Here is a 16,250-nt window from a genome sequence, read left to right as displayed (position 1 = left end):
ATTGAACTTTCACAGTATCATGTTAGACCCGCTCGACATCCATTGCTTTCCTCCTCTCTAAGGTTCTCATAGTCATTATTGTCACCGACGTCCCACTGGGTGTGAGTTTTCCTTGCCCTTATGTGGGCCTACCGAGGATGTCGTGGTGGTTTGTGCAGCCCTTTGAGACACTAGTGATTTAGGGCTATATAAGTAAACATTGATTGATTGATTGATTGATATTATTAATGTTGTAAATATAAATATTATAAGATGAGGTGGCGACTTGTCCAGGGTGTACCCCGCCTTCCGCCCTATTGTAGCTGAGATAGGCGCCAGCGCCCCCCGCGACCCCAAAAGGGAATAAGCGGTAGAAAATGGATGGATGGATGGATAAATCTAGGGTCTCAAGAAGGTAACAAATACAAGAATGTGTGTTTATGTGTGTGTATGTTCTTGTATTTCTACCCTTCTTGAGACATCAACAAGGAAAAGTAGCTTCCATATGAGATGTGAACACGTTTGGACATAAATCATGCTCTCAATACAGAAAACCATTGCATCTAATAGAGAATGTATCATTAGGTGAAATCTATCAAAATGAGGGTGGTCCCAAAAAGGAAGGATTTTTCACATTGACTGTGTGTCGCTTTTAAAAGTGCTCCCCTTCTGGTCAACATATGAAATAACAAGTGTGTGTAAGAAATTGAAATGTGGCCCCCTTTTGACCAAAATTAATTAATGAAAAAAAAAATATGTATATGGAGACATACTGTAATAGATGAAGATTAAAAACAATTCCAAACGATAAAAATAACAAAATATTGTAATATTCTCTTGTAAAATTATGACTTTTTGAATGTAAAATTATTACTTGGTAATGCAAAATGGAGACATGTGTCTATAAAATGCTGACTTTTATTGCATTATTGACAATTTTTTGGTTGTTCTTGTAAAATATTGACATTTTTTGAGTAAAATGATAACTTTTGTCATCATTTTGCCTGATAAAATTCAGATTATTTTTATAATATTGCCAAAATGTTAAAGCTTTCATATAAAAATTGGGACTTTTGTCGGGTAAAATTACGACTCTTTTCATAAAATCGCCAAAATGTTAAGCTTTTCTTGTAAAACTATGACTGTTAATGAGTAAAATTCCAACTTTTATCATAATATTGCACAAATATTGCGTTTTTTTCTTGTAAAATGTTGACCTGCGCTGAGTAAAATGACGACTTTTATTATAAAACTGCCAAAACTCTAAGTTTTTCTTGTAAAATACCAACTAACTTTTTTATATTTACATAGTATGTATATATTATTAATGTTGTAAATATAAATATTATAAGATGAGGTGGCGACTTGTCCAGGGTGTACCCCGCCTTCCGCCCGATTGTAGCTGAGATAGGCGCCAGCGCCCCCCGCGACCCCAAAAGGGAATAAGCGGTAGGAAATGGATGGATGGATGGATAAATCTAGGGTCTCAAGAAGGTAACAAATACAAGAATGTGTGTTTATGTGTGTGTATGTTCTTGTATTTCTACCCTTCTTGAGACATCAACAAGGAAAAGTAGCTTCCATATGAGATGTGAACACGTTTGGACATAAATCATGCTCTCAATACAGAAAACCATTGCATCTAATAGAGAATGTATCATTAGGTGAAATCTATCAAAATGAGGGTGGTCCCAAAAAGGAAGGATTTTTCACATTGACTGTGTGTCGCTTTTAAAAGTGCTCCCCTTCTGGTCAACATATGAAATAACAAGTGTGTGTAAGAAATTGAAATGTGGCCCCCTTTTTACCAAAATTAATTAATGAAAAAAAAAATATGTATATGGAGACATACTGTAATAGATGAAGATTAAAAACAATTCCAAACGATAAAAATAACAAAATATTGTAATATTCTCTTGTAAAATTATGACTTTTTGAATGTAAAATTATTACTTGGTAATGTGTCTATAAAATGCTGACTTTTATTGCATTATTGACAATTTTTTGGTTGTTCTTGTAAAATATTGACATTTTTTGAGTAAAATGATAACTTTTGTCATCATTTTGCCTGATAAAATTCTGATTATTTTTATAATATTGCCAAAATGTCAAAGCTTTCATATAAAAATTGGGAGTTGTGTCGGGTAAAATTACGACTCTTTTCATAAAATCGCCAAAATGTTAAGCTTTTCTTGTAAAACTGCGACTGTTAATGAGTAAAATTCCAACTTTCATCATAATATTGCACAAATATTGTGATTTTTTCTTGTAAAATGTTGACCTGCGCTGACTAAAATGACGACTTTTATTATAATACTGGCAAAATTCTAAGTTTTTCTTGTAAAATACCAACTCATTTTTTTATATTTACATAGTATGTATATATTATTAATGTTGTAAATATAAATATTATATATCTAGGGTCTCAAGAAGGTAACAAATACAAGAATGTGTGTTTATGTGTGTGTATGTTCTTGTATTTCTACCCTTCTTGAGACATCAACAAGGAAAAGTAGCTTCCATATGAGGAGATGTAAACACGTTTGGACATATATCATGCTCTCAATACAGAAAACCATTACATCTAATACAGAATGTCTCATTTGGTGAAATCTATCAAAATGAGGGTGGTCCCAAAAAGGAAGGATTTTTCACATTGACTGTGTGTCGCTTTTAAAAGTGCTCCCCCTCTGCTCAACATATGAAATAACAAATGTGTGTAAGAAACGGAAATGTGGCCCCCTTTTGACCAAAATTAATTAATAAAAAAAAACATGTATATGGAGACATACTGTAATAGATGAAGATTAAAAACAATTCCAAACGATAAAAATAACAAAATATTGTAATATTCCCTTGTAAAATTATGACTTTTTGAATGTAAAATTATTACTTGGTAATGCAAAATGGAGACATGTGTCTATAAAATGCTGACTTTTATTGCATTATTGACAATTTTTTGGTTGTTCTTGTAAAATATTGACATTTTTTGAGTAAAATGATAACTTTTGTCATCATTTTGCCTGATAAAATTCTGATTATTTTTATAATATTGCCAAAATGTCAAAGCTTTCATATAAAAATTGGGACTTTTGTCGAGTAAAATTACGACTCTTTTCATAAAATCGCCAAAATGTTAAGCTTTTCTTGTAGAACTGCGACTGTTAATGAGTAAAATTCCTACTTTTATCATAATATTGCACAAATATTGCGTTTTTTTCTTGTAAAATGTTGACCTGCGCTGAGTAAAATGACGACTTTTATTATAATACTGCCAAAATTCTAAGTTTTTCTTGTAAAATACCAACTCAGTTTTTTATATTTACATAGTATGTATATATATTAATGTTGTAAATATAAATATTATATATCTAGGGTCTCAAGAAGGTAACAAATACAAGAATGTGTTTTTATGTGTGTGTATGTTCTTGTATTTCTACTCTTCTTGAGACATCAACAAGGAAAAGTCGCTTCCATATGAGGTGTGAACACGTTCGGACATAAATCCTGCTCTCAATACAGAAAACCATTGCATCTAATAGAGAATGTCTCATTTGGTGAAATCTATCAAAATGAGGGTGGTCCCAAAAAGGAGGGATTTTTCACGTTGACTGTGTGTCGCATTTAAAAGTGCTCCCCCTCTGGTCAACATATGAAATAACAAGTGTGTGTAAGAAATTGAAATGTGCCCCGCTTTTGGCCAAAATTAATTTAAAAAAATACATAAATATATATATAAAGATATACTGTACTAACTTGAAGTAAATAATGTATATTAAAAAACAATTACAAACAAAAAATAAATACATTAAAAATTAACTAAATAAACTCTTTTTTTCTCAATATGTATCGACTTTTTTCTTCTAAAATTGGGAGAAATTTCTCATATTCTTTCTGTTACTGTAATATTGTAATATTTTCTTGGGAAATCATGACTTTTTTAATGTCAAATTATTACTAGTTAATGCAAAATGGCGACAATTGTCATATAAAATGCTGACTTTCATCGCAATATTGCCAATTTTTCTGTTGTTCTTGAAAAATAGCGACATTTTTTGAGTATAATAATGACTTTTGTCATGATTTTGCCTAGAAAAAATCTGATTATTATTATAATATTGCCAAAATGTTCAAGTTTTCTTATTAAAATTATGAGTAAAATTACGACTCTTTTCATAAAATTTGCAAAAAATTTAAGCTTTTCTTATTAAAAATTGCGCCTGTTATTGAGTAAAATTTAAACTTTTATCATAATATTGCACAAATGTTCCGGTTTTCTTGTAAAATTTTGACCTGTGTTGAGTAAAATGACGACTTTCCATTATAAAAGTTTTTTTTGTGAAATTGTGACCTTTTTCTTGTTAAATTCCAACAATTTTTTTTTTATACAGTATGTATATATTATTAATGTTGTAAATACAGATCTTTATACATCTAGGGTCTCAAGAAGGTAAAAAAAATACAAGAATGTGTGTGTGTTCTTGTATTTCTACCCTTCTTGAGACACCTACAAGGAAAAGTAGCTTCCATATGAGGAGGTGTGAACAAGTTCGGACATAAATCACGCTCCCAATAAGGAAAACCATTGCATCTAATAGAGAATGTCTCATTTGGTGAAATCTATCAAAATGAGGGTGGTCCCAAAAAGGAGAGATTTTTCACATTGACTGTGTGTTGCTTTTAAAAGTGCTCCCCCTCTGGTCAACATATGAAATAACAAGTGTGTGTAAGAAATTAAAATGCGCCCCCTCTGGCCAAAATTATTTAACACAAAATAAAACATGTATATACAGACATTTGTGAATAACTTGAAGTAAATAATGAATATTAAAAACCAATTAAACAAAAAATAAAAAAATAAGAAATGAACTAAAAGCAGTCTTTTCCTCACAATGTTTTGACTTTTTTTTTCTAAAACAGAGCAATTTCTCATATTTTTTCTCTTTCTGTAATATTGCAATATTTTCTCGTGAAATTAGGACTTTTTTTAATGTATAATTATTACTTTTTAATGCAAAATAGTCTCGTATACTTTTCAAGTTATTCGTATTTGTCCATCTCGTGTACTTTAAGGTTCATGTAATTCATAGTTCATGTCCTTAAAGTACTTCATGTTTTATGTCCTTAAAATATTTTGTGTTTAATATACTTCAGGTTTAAAGTACTTCATGTTTCATGTACTTCATAGTGCATGTCCTTTAAGTACTTCATGTTTCATGTACTCCATATTTATTGTACTTCATGTAGTTCAGGTACTTCACGTTTAATGTACTTCAAGTAGTTTCCCACTCTAAGGTGACAGGTGTGACAAAGGAGACAGATGACAAGTGGGAAGTGAAGATTTTCCCTCGTCACACCTGTCACTGCCGCCCCCAAGACTTTTACGAGGTTGTGAAATTGTCCATAATCCATGTGGAACGGCCAAAGAATGCAGACAGTGCAGAGAAGAAGTCATTCATATAGTCCGACAGTAACAAACGACATCTTTCCCTAAAACCAGTAGTGTTCTTGGAACGTCTAGTGGACATGTTGGTGAAAACAACAACTTTATACGCACATTTGTATAAAAATGATCCAAATCTGATGTTCTTCTTTGGAAATAAGAAACTTCCAGTAGCTTTGTAAATGATTGAAGAGACTCATGATGTGTGTCCCTTCTATATTTGCATAGAAGGAAATAAGAACACCTGCATGCTGGACAACAACCATTTGGTTAAAAGCATGCGCACGTACGCACGTTTATGAGGGGCCATTAGGGACATTATTCAGAATTACCTCTTACATACACTACTGAAATGTGTATAAGAGTGTTTCAGTGGTGTGTGTGAGAGAAAAACATTTCAGTAGGTATGTAAGAGGTAATTCTGAATAATGTCCCTAACGGCCCCTCATACACGCATCATCACACTTCAAAGTCCCTAACATGTAAAGGCTACCTCTTTTCTCTAAAATGTTAAATATACATAAAAATAAACGTTAAATACATTTATAAATACATGTTTGAATGAATATATAAACAAATATATATATAAATATATAGTATATACAGATTTTAAATAATTATATAAGTACAAGTTAAGTATATATATATATATATATATATATATATATATATATACATATACATCCATCCATCCATTTCCTACCGCTTATTCCCTTTTGGGGTCGCGGGGGGCGCTGGCGCCTATCTCAGCTACAATATATATATACATTTTGAATAAATATGTAAATACATGTTGAATATATCTCTAAAAATTTATTAATATATAAATACAAGTTAAATATATAAATACATGTTAAATATATATATATATATATATAAGTAGATGCTAAATAAACATATTAATACATGTTAAAAAATATGTATAATAATTGTGAGACAAATATATATGTATGCATTTTAAAAAAATGTAATAGATGCTGATATATATATATATATATATACATATAAATATATATATATACACTTTAAATAAATATATTTATGTTAAATAAATATATGAATCCATGTTTAATGTATAAATGAATGTTAAATATATACATATTTGTTAAATATATATCTACAAAAATGGTAATGATATATATATATACACCTTTTTAGTATATAAATAAATGTTAAGTATATATATATACATATATATGTATATATATGTATATATATATATTAAAGAAATATATTAATAAATACTTAATACATATGTTATTACATAATAAATATATATAAACAAGTATATGTTAAATAAACATACAAATAAATGTGAAATATATAAATAAATACATGTTCAGTAAATATATAACTAAATGTAATATGTAAATAAACGTTAAATACATACACAAATTTCAAAGAAACATATAAATACATTTTAAATACATTTAAAATAAATATATCAATAAAAATAGTATATATACATTTTAAAGAAATATATTATTAAATAATAAAACATACATATACAAATATATGTTAAATAAATGTTAAATATATAAATACATGTTGAATACATATGTAAATAAATCCTAAATTTATATACACATTTCAAATAAATATATAAATAAATGTTAAATAAAAAAATAATATATATATATATATATATATATATATATATACATTCTAAAGATATATATACAGTATGTATATATATACACATATATGTATATATGTATGTATATATATATATATATATATATATATATATATATATACATATATATATACATATATATATATACATATTCTAAATAAATATATAAAGTAGGAAATAAATATGTCAGTAGAGGCCACTTCATTAGGTACACCTGCATGGATCACAATATGTCAACGCTCAAAGCATCTGAGACCGTGCAGTGGTACTTAATGAAGTGGGCGACGAGAGTGTCTCACCTCCACCTGCAGCCCCTTGTACTTAATGAAGTGGGCGGCGAGAGTGTCTCACCTCCACCTGCAGCCCCTTGTACCTAATGAAGTGGGCGGCGAGAGTGTCTCACCTCCACCTGCAGCCCCTTGTACCTAATGAAGTGGGCGGCGAGAGTGTCTCACCTCCACCTGCAGCCCCTTGTACCTAATGAAGTGGGCGGCGAGAGTGTCTCACCTCCACCTGCAGCCCCTTGTACCTAATGAAGTGGGCGGCGAGAGTGTCTCACCTCCACCTGCAGCCCCTTGTACCTAATGAAGTGGGCGGCGAGAGTGTCTCACCTCCACCTGCAGCCCCTTGTACCTAATGAAGTGGGCGGCGAGAGTGTCTCACCTCCACCTGCAGCCCCTTGTACCTAATGAAGTGGGCGGCGAGAGTGTCTCACCTCCACCTGCAGCCCCTTGTACCTAATGAAGTGGGCGGCGAGAGTGTCTCACCTCCACCTGCAGCCCCTTGGCGCTGGCGGCCTGCAGCTCGTTAGGCACGGTGCACTCCAGCGTGTTCCCCAGCACGGTGAGCGTCTCACAGCTGTGATTGGACACAGTGATCACCTGACACTTCATGGCCTCTCGGTCCATGCGGTCGCCCTGCACACACAAGACAAGAATACTCTAGTAATACACACTAATGGTAGTAATATACTATAGTGGTAGTACTACTCACTAATTGTAGCAATATACACTAATAGTAATAATACACACTAATGGTAGTAATATACACTAATGGTATAAAATAGACACTAATGGTAGTAATATACACTAATGGTATAAAATAGACACTAATGTTAGTAATATACACTAATGGTAATAATACACACTCATGGTAATAATACACACTAATGGTAGTAATATACATTAGTGGTACTAATACTCACTAATGGTAGTAATATACTCTAATCATAGTAATACACACTAACAGTAGTAACATACACAAATGGTAGTAATACACACTAACGGTAGTAATATACACTAATGGTAGTAATACACACTAATGGTAGAAATATACACTAACGATATTAATACACACTAATGGTAGTAATATACACTAATGGTAGTAATACACACTAACAGTATAAATACACACTATAGTGATACACACTAACGATATTAATACACACTAATGGTAGTAATACACACCAATGGTATAGCATTAGTGTGTATTACTAGAGTAATACACACTAATGGTAGTACTACACACTAATGGTCGAAATACACACTAAAGGTAGTAATATACACTAATGGTAGTAATACACACTAACGGTAGTAATATACACAAATGGTAGTAATACACACTAATGGTAGTAATATACACTAATGGTAATAATACACACTAATGGTGGTAATACACACTTATGGTAGTAATACACACAAATGATACTGATATGCACTAATGGTAGTAATACACACTAATGCTAGTAATGCACACCTATGGTAGTAATACACACTAATGATAGTAATATACACTAATGGTAGTAATACACACTAACGGTATTAATGTACACAAATGGTAGTAATACACACTAACGGTAGTAATATACACTAATGGTAGAAATACACACTAACGATATTAATACACACTAATGGTAGTAATATACACTAATGGCAGTAATACACACTAATGGTATAAAAACACACTATAGTGATACACACTAACGATATTAATACACACTAATGGTAGTAATACACACCAATGGTATAGCATTAGTGTGTATTACTAGAGTAATACACACAAATGGTAGTAATACACACTATAGGTAGTAATACACACTAATGGTCAAAATACACACTAACGGTAGTAATATACAGTAATGGTAGTAATACACACTATAGGTAGTAATACACACTAATGGTAGAAATACACACTAACAATATTAATACACACTAATGGTAGTAATATACACTAATGGTAATAATACACACTATAGGTAGTAATACACTCTTATGGTAGTAATACACACAAATGATACTGATATGCACTAATGGTAGTAATACACACTAATGGTTGTAATATACACTAATGGTCATAATACACACTAATGGTAGTAATACACACTAATGGTAGTAATGCACACTAACGGTTTGAATACACACTATAGTAATATACACTAACGATATTAATACACACTAATGGTAGTAATACACACCAATGGTATAGCATTAGCATGTAGTACTAGAGTAATAGACATTAATGGTTGTAATACACACCAATGGTACTGTATAGCATTAGTGTGTATTACTAGGGTAATACATACTAATGATAGTAATACACATTAGCGTGTAGTACTAGAGTAATGCACACTAAAGGTCGTAATACACACCAATGGTATAGCATTAGTGTGTATTTCCAGGGTAATACACACTAAAGGTAGTAATACACATTAGCGTGTATTACTAGAGTAATACACGCTAATGGTAGTAATACACACCAATGGTATAACATTAGTGTGTGTTACTAGAGTAATACACAGAGTATTTTTCAAGTATCTTTCTTGCTCACATCTGAGTTGTCTTTCTTACCTCCTCCACACGCACACACACACGTGCACACTCACGTGCACACTCACGTGCACGCATGTTGAAGTGCACGTAGAAGACGGAATAAAAATATCATAAATAAAAATCATCATCACATTCCCAGCGTGACAGCTCGGCATTTTCTCATTAGACACACACCACACGCTTGCACCTGTTCTCACACACACACACACACACACACACACACACACACACAAACACACACACACACACACACACACAAACACACACACACACACACACACACACACACACACACACACACACACACACACACACACACACACACACACACACCCGCACACACACACGCCTGCGCGCACACACACGCACGCACACACTAACTGATGTAGAGGGTGATGTTTTTTGTGCGACGACATCCAAGGATGGATGATGAAGTTAGTTTGTGTGCAGCGGCGGCCACGTTGTTGCGGTGTTTCCCCCATCTGTCGCCATGACAACCCTGACGTGTGAGACGACATGCGAGGAGCTGCCACATTAGCGCCGACGTCTGGAAATAAAATGGCTGCTAGTCAAAACACACAACGTGCTTGCTTCCTTCCCGCACTGTGTGATTGTGGAGATGTTTGTGTCTGTGTGTGTGTGTGTGTGTTTGAATACAAAACCCAAAAGTAGTTGTGTAAATGGTAAATAAAAACAGAAAACAATAATTTGCAAATCCTTACAATCAAATGAATAGACTGCAAAGACAAGATATTTAACATTCCCACTGGTAAACTTTGTTATTTTTTGCAAATATTAGCTCATTTGGAATCCGACGCCTGCAACATATTGCAAAAAATCTGGCACAAGTGGCAAAAAAGACTGAGAAAGTTGAGGAATGCTCATCAAACACTTATTGGGAACATCCTACAGGTGAGCGGGCTAATTGGGAACAGGTGGGTGCCATGATTGAGTATAAAAAGCAGCTTCCATAATGTCATTCACAAACAAGGACGGGTCGAGGGTCACCACTTTGTGAACAAACGCGTGGATAAATTGTCCGACAGTTTAAGAACAACATTTATCTACAAACTATTGCAAGGAATTTAGGGATTTCACCATCTACGGTCCGTAATATCATCAAAATGTTCGGAGAATCTGGAGAAATCACTGCACGTAAGCGATGATATTACGGACCTTCGATCGCTCATGCGGTACTGCATCAAAAACTGACAGCTGTGTGTAAAGGATATCGCCGCATGGGCTCAGGAACACTTCAGAAAACCCCTTTCAGTAACTACAGTTGGTCGCTACATCTGTAAGTGCAAGTTAAAACTCTTCTATGCAAAGCCAAAGCCATTTATCAACAACACCCAGAAATGCAGCCGGCTTCGCTGGGCCCGAGTTCATCTAAGATGGACTGATGCAAAGTGGAAAAGCGTTCTATGGTCTGACAAGTCCACATTTCAAATTGTTTTTGGAAACTGTGGACGTCGTGTCCTTCGGAACAAAGAGGAAGAGAACCATCCGGATTGTTATAGGCGCAAATTTTAAAAGCCAGCATCCGTGAATGTGAAGTAAAGTACCAATGATTGTCACACACACACTAGGTGTGGTGAAATTAACATCTGCATTTGACCGATCCCCTTGTTCACACCCTGGGAGGTGAGGGGAGCGGTGAGCAGCGGCCGCGCTCGGGAATCATTTTGGTGAATTAACCCCCAAATCCAACCCTTTGATGCTGAGTGCCAAGCAGGGAGGTAATGGTATGACTCAGCCGGGGTTTGAACTCAAAACCTGCCACTCTAGTGATGGTATGGGAGTGTATTAGTGCCCAAGGCATGGGTCATTTTACTGTAACCAGGTAAAATCCCATTGAGATCAAAGATCTCTTTTCCACATATAAGTGTGTGTTTGTGTGTATAAGTGTGCGTATATGTGTGTGTTTGTGTATATAAATGTTAATGTGTGAGCGTGTATATAAGTGTGTGTGTGTGTGTGTGTATATATATATATATATATATATATATTTAATATTTTTATTTAGCCTTTATTTAACCAGGTAAAATCCCATTGAGATCAAAGATCTCTTTTCCACTTATAAGTGTGTGTTTGTGTATATAAGTGTGTATGTATATAAATGTGTGTGTTTGTGTATATATAAATGTGTGTGTGTATAGACAAGTGTGTGTTTGTGTGTATAAGTGTGCGTATAATGTGTGTGTTTGTGTATATAAATGTTATTGTGTTAGTGTGTGTGTATACATATATTTTATATTTTTTATTTATTTTATTTAGCCTTTATTTCACTAGGTAAAATCCCATTGAGATCAAAGATCTATTTTCCACATAAAAGTGTGTGTATACATAAGTGTGTGTTTGTGTGTATATATGTGTGTGTCTGTGTATAAATAAGTATTTGTGTATAAATAAGTGTGTGTTTATGTATATAGGTGTGTGTATATATAGGTGTGTGTTCGTGTGTATATAAATGTGTGTGTGTGTATAGACAAGTGTGTTTGTGTATATAAGTGTGTGTATATATAAGTGTGTATTTATGTGTATAAGTGTGTGTGTATATATAAGTGTGTGCTTGTGTATATATGTGTGTTTTTGTGTATAAATGTTATTGTGTGAGTGTGTGTGTATATAAGTGTGTGTATGTGTACATATATTTTATATTTCATTTAGCCTTTATTTAACCAGGTAAAATCCCATTGAGATCAAAGATCTCTTTTCCACATATAAGTGTGTGTTTGTGTATAAATGTGTGTGTGCATAAATGTCTGTGTTTGTGTGTGTGTATATATATATATATATATATATATATATATATATGTATGTACATATATATATAAGTGTGTGTGTATAAATAAGTGTGTGTTTGTGTATATATAAGTGTGTGTGTGTATTGACAAGTGTGTGTTTGTGAAGATGTGTATACATAAGTGTGTGTTTGTGTATATAAATGTTATTGTGTTAGTGTGTGTGTGTATATATATATATATATATATTTTATATATATATATTTTTTAAATTTAGCCTTTATTTCACTAGGTAAAATCCCATTGAGATCAAAGATCTATTTTCCACATAAAAGTGTGTGTATACATAAGTGTGTGTTTGTGTGTATATATGTGTGTGTTTGTATATATATATAAGTGTGTGCTTATGTATATAAGTGTGTGTTTGTGTATATAAGTTTGTGTGAATATAAATGTGTGTTTGTGTATATATAAGTGTGTGTTTATGTATATAAGTGTGTGTATATATAAGTGTGTGTTTGTGTATATAAGTTTGTGTGTATATAAATGTGTGTGTTTGTGTATATATAAGTGTGTGTTTATGTATATAAGTGTGTGTATATATATAAGTGTGTGTTTGTGTATATAAGTTTGTGTGTGTATATATGTGTGTGTTTGTGTGTATAAATGTTATTGTTTGAGTGTCTGTATGTGTGTAGGTGTACATATATTTTATATTTTTTTTAGCCTTTATTCAACCAGGTAAAATCCCATTGAGATCAAAGATCTCTTTTCCACACACAAGTGTGTGTTTCTGTATAAATGTGTGTGTGTATATATATATGTACATATATATAAGTGTGTGTGTTTGTATAAGTGTGTGTATAGATATATATATTTATATCTGTTTGTATATATATATATATATATATATATATATATATATATATATATATATATATATATATATATACATATATATGTGAAGTGAAGTGAAGTGAATTATATTTATATAGCGCTTTTCTCAAGTGACTCAAAGCGCTTTACATAGTGACACCCAATATCTAAGTTACATTTAAACCAGTGTGGGTGACACTGGGAGCAGGTGGGTAAAGTGTCTTGCCCAAGGACACAATGGCAGTAACTAGGATGGCACAAGTGGGAATCGAACCTGCAACCCTCAAGTTGCCGGCACGGCCACTCTACCAACCGAGCTATACCGCCCACACATGTGTGTGTGTGTGTGTATAAGTGTGTGTGTGTATATATTTTATATTTTATTTAGCCTTTATTTAACCAGGTAAAATCCCATTGAGATCAAAGATCTCTTTTCCACATATAAGTGTGTGTTTGTGTATATATAACTGTGTGTGTGTATAGACAAGTGTGTTTTCTTGTAGTAAAGTGAGTGTATACAAAAGTGTGTGTTTGTGTATATAAGTGTGTGTATATATGTGTGTGTTTGTGTATAAAAATGTGTATGTGTGAGTGCGCGCGTGTGAGTGTGAGTGTGTGTGTGTGTGTGCGTGGCAGCTGTGGACAGTGAGACGGGTACATTTCAATCTTGTCATCTGATGAAATTTCATTTCTTGCTGATAAAAAAAAAGTGACTCTGCTGGGATGAATGGATGGGGGAGGGGCTGGGGGCTGTCAGAGGTAGACTGGAAGGTCAAAGGTCACACTTGGAAAAAAAAAGGGTATCCTGTGAGCTGTGGAGCACAGCTGCCACAAAGCGTCTCGCTGCGCTCGGCCCGGCAAAATAAAAAAGTCAACGATTTGTTTCATTGTGTGTGAAAATGTCAAGAGCTTTGGCCTTGGCACGCAGAACAATGCACTACAACGCACGCACGCGCGCACACGCACACACACACACACACACACACACACACACACACACACACACACACACACACACACACACGGTAGTAATGCGGACATGGCGCAGGCTACAAAGGATGGGAAACAAATGGTACTTCCTGTTTTGCTGCTAGTATTGTTTCCTTCATGAGTTAAAGTGTGCACGTGTGAATGTTGGCATGTGAAGCACACTAGGTCACTTCCTGCAATAAACACCATGACATTATCTTCAACATCATAACCATCATAATCATCATATCATCAACCTGAAAATTATTATCAACATCTTAATCATCATCATTACCTTCATTAACATCGTCATCATTATCATCACATAATCGTCATCATAATCATCATCATATCATCAACATAATCGTCATCATAATCATCATCATTACCATCATCGTCATATCAACATTATCATCAACATAATCATCATCATCATATCATGATCATAATCATATCATCATCATCATATCATCAACATCTTCATTATCATCATCAACATCATCATAATTTTCTTCACCAACATCATCATCCTAATCATATCATCAACATCATCATCATATCTTCAACATCTTCATTATCATCATCAACATCATCATAATAATTATCGTCATGAACATCAACATCATCATTATATCATCAACATCATTAGCCTCAACATAATCATCATCAACATCATCATAGTGTTATTCATCATCATTATCATCAACATAATCATATTATCATCATCATCATAATTATCGTCATCGACATCATCATGTCATCATCACTATCATCAACACAATTATCAACATCATCATTATCATAAACATCATCATATCATCAACATCATAATTATCATGGTCATAATCATATCATCAACATAATCATAATTATATCATCAACATCAACATCTTCATTATCATCATCATCAACATCATCATCATTATCGTCATCAACATCATCATCATGTCATCATCATTATCATCAACATCCTAATCATCAACATCATTATCATCATCATCATAATCATATCATCAACATCATCATTTTTAGCATCAACATAATTATCATCTTCATCATATCATCAACATCATCATTATAATCATAATTTTCTTCATCAACATCATCATCATCATCATAATCATATCCTCAAAATCATTATCAACATCATCATCATATCATCATCTTCATTATCATCATCAACATCATCATCATAATTATCATCATCATAATTATTGTCATTAACATCATCATGTCATCATCATTATCACAAACATAATCATCAACATCATCATTATCATCATATCAACAACATCATCATCATAATTATCATCATCATCATCATTATCATCATCAGAATTATATCATCGACATCATCATCATCATCATCATATCATCAACAACATAATCAACGTCTTCATTATCATCATCAACATAATGATCATAATTAATGTCATCAACATCATCCTCATGTCATCATCATTATCATCAACATCATCATTATCATAATCATCAACATCATATCATCATTATCATTATCGTATCATCAACATCATTATTCTTAGCATCGATATAATCATCATCATCATATCATCAACATCATCATTATCATCATAATTTTCTTCATCGACATCATCATCATCATAATTATCGTTATCAACATCATCATGTCATCATCATTATCATCAACATCATCATTATCATCATCATAATTATCGTTATCAACATCATCATGTCATCATCATTATCATCAACATCATCATTATCATCATCATAATCATATCATCAACATAATC

The 16,250-nt window shown here is 32.9% G+C and overlaps 1 protein-coding gene across 1 annotated transcript in view; it reads right to left on the bottom strand.

Annotated features, from left to right (window-relative positions):
- Positions 1 to 16,250, bottom strand: part of met (MET proto-oncogene, receptor tyrosine kinase) — a 164,043-nt gene that overhangs the window by 35,913 nt on the left and 111,880 nt on the right. The window contains exon 12 of the mRNA XM_061894302.1: positions 7,826 to 7,975. Coding sequence (XP_061750286.1) covers positions 7,826 to 7,975 — 150 coding nt within the window. The remainder of the gene's footprint in view (positions 1 to 7,825; positions 7,976 to 16,250) is intronic.

The sequence above is a fragment of the Nerophis ophidion genome, linkage group LG03 (genome assembly GCF_033978795.1).
Source record: "Nerophis ophidion isolate RoL-2023_Sa linkage group LG03, RoL_Noph_v1.0, whole genome shotgun sequence".
In the NCBI taxonomy this organism is placed as follows: domain Eukaryota; kingdom Metazoa; phylum Chordata; class Actinopteri; order Syngnathiformes; family Syngnathidae; genus Nerophis; species Nerophis ophidion.
Note: the sequence above shows the minus strand (reverse complement) of the source record. Positions and strands in the feature narration are given on the sequence as shown.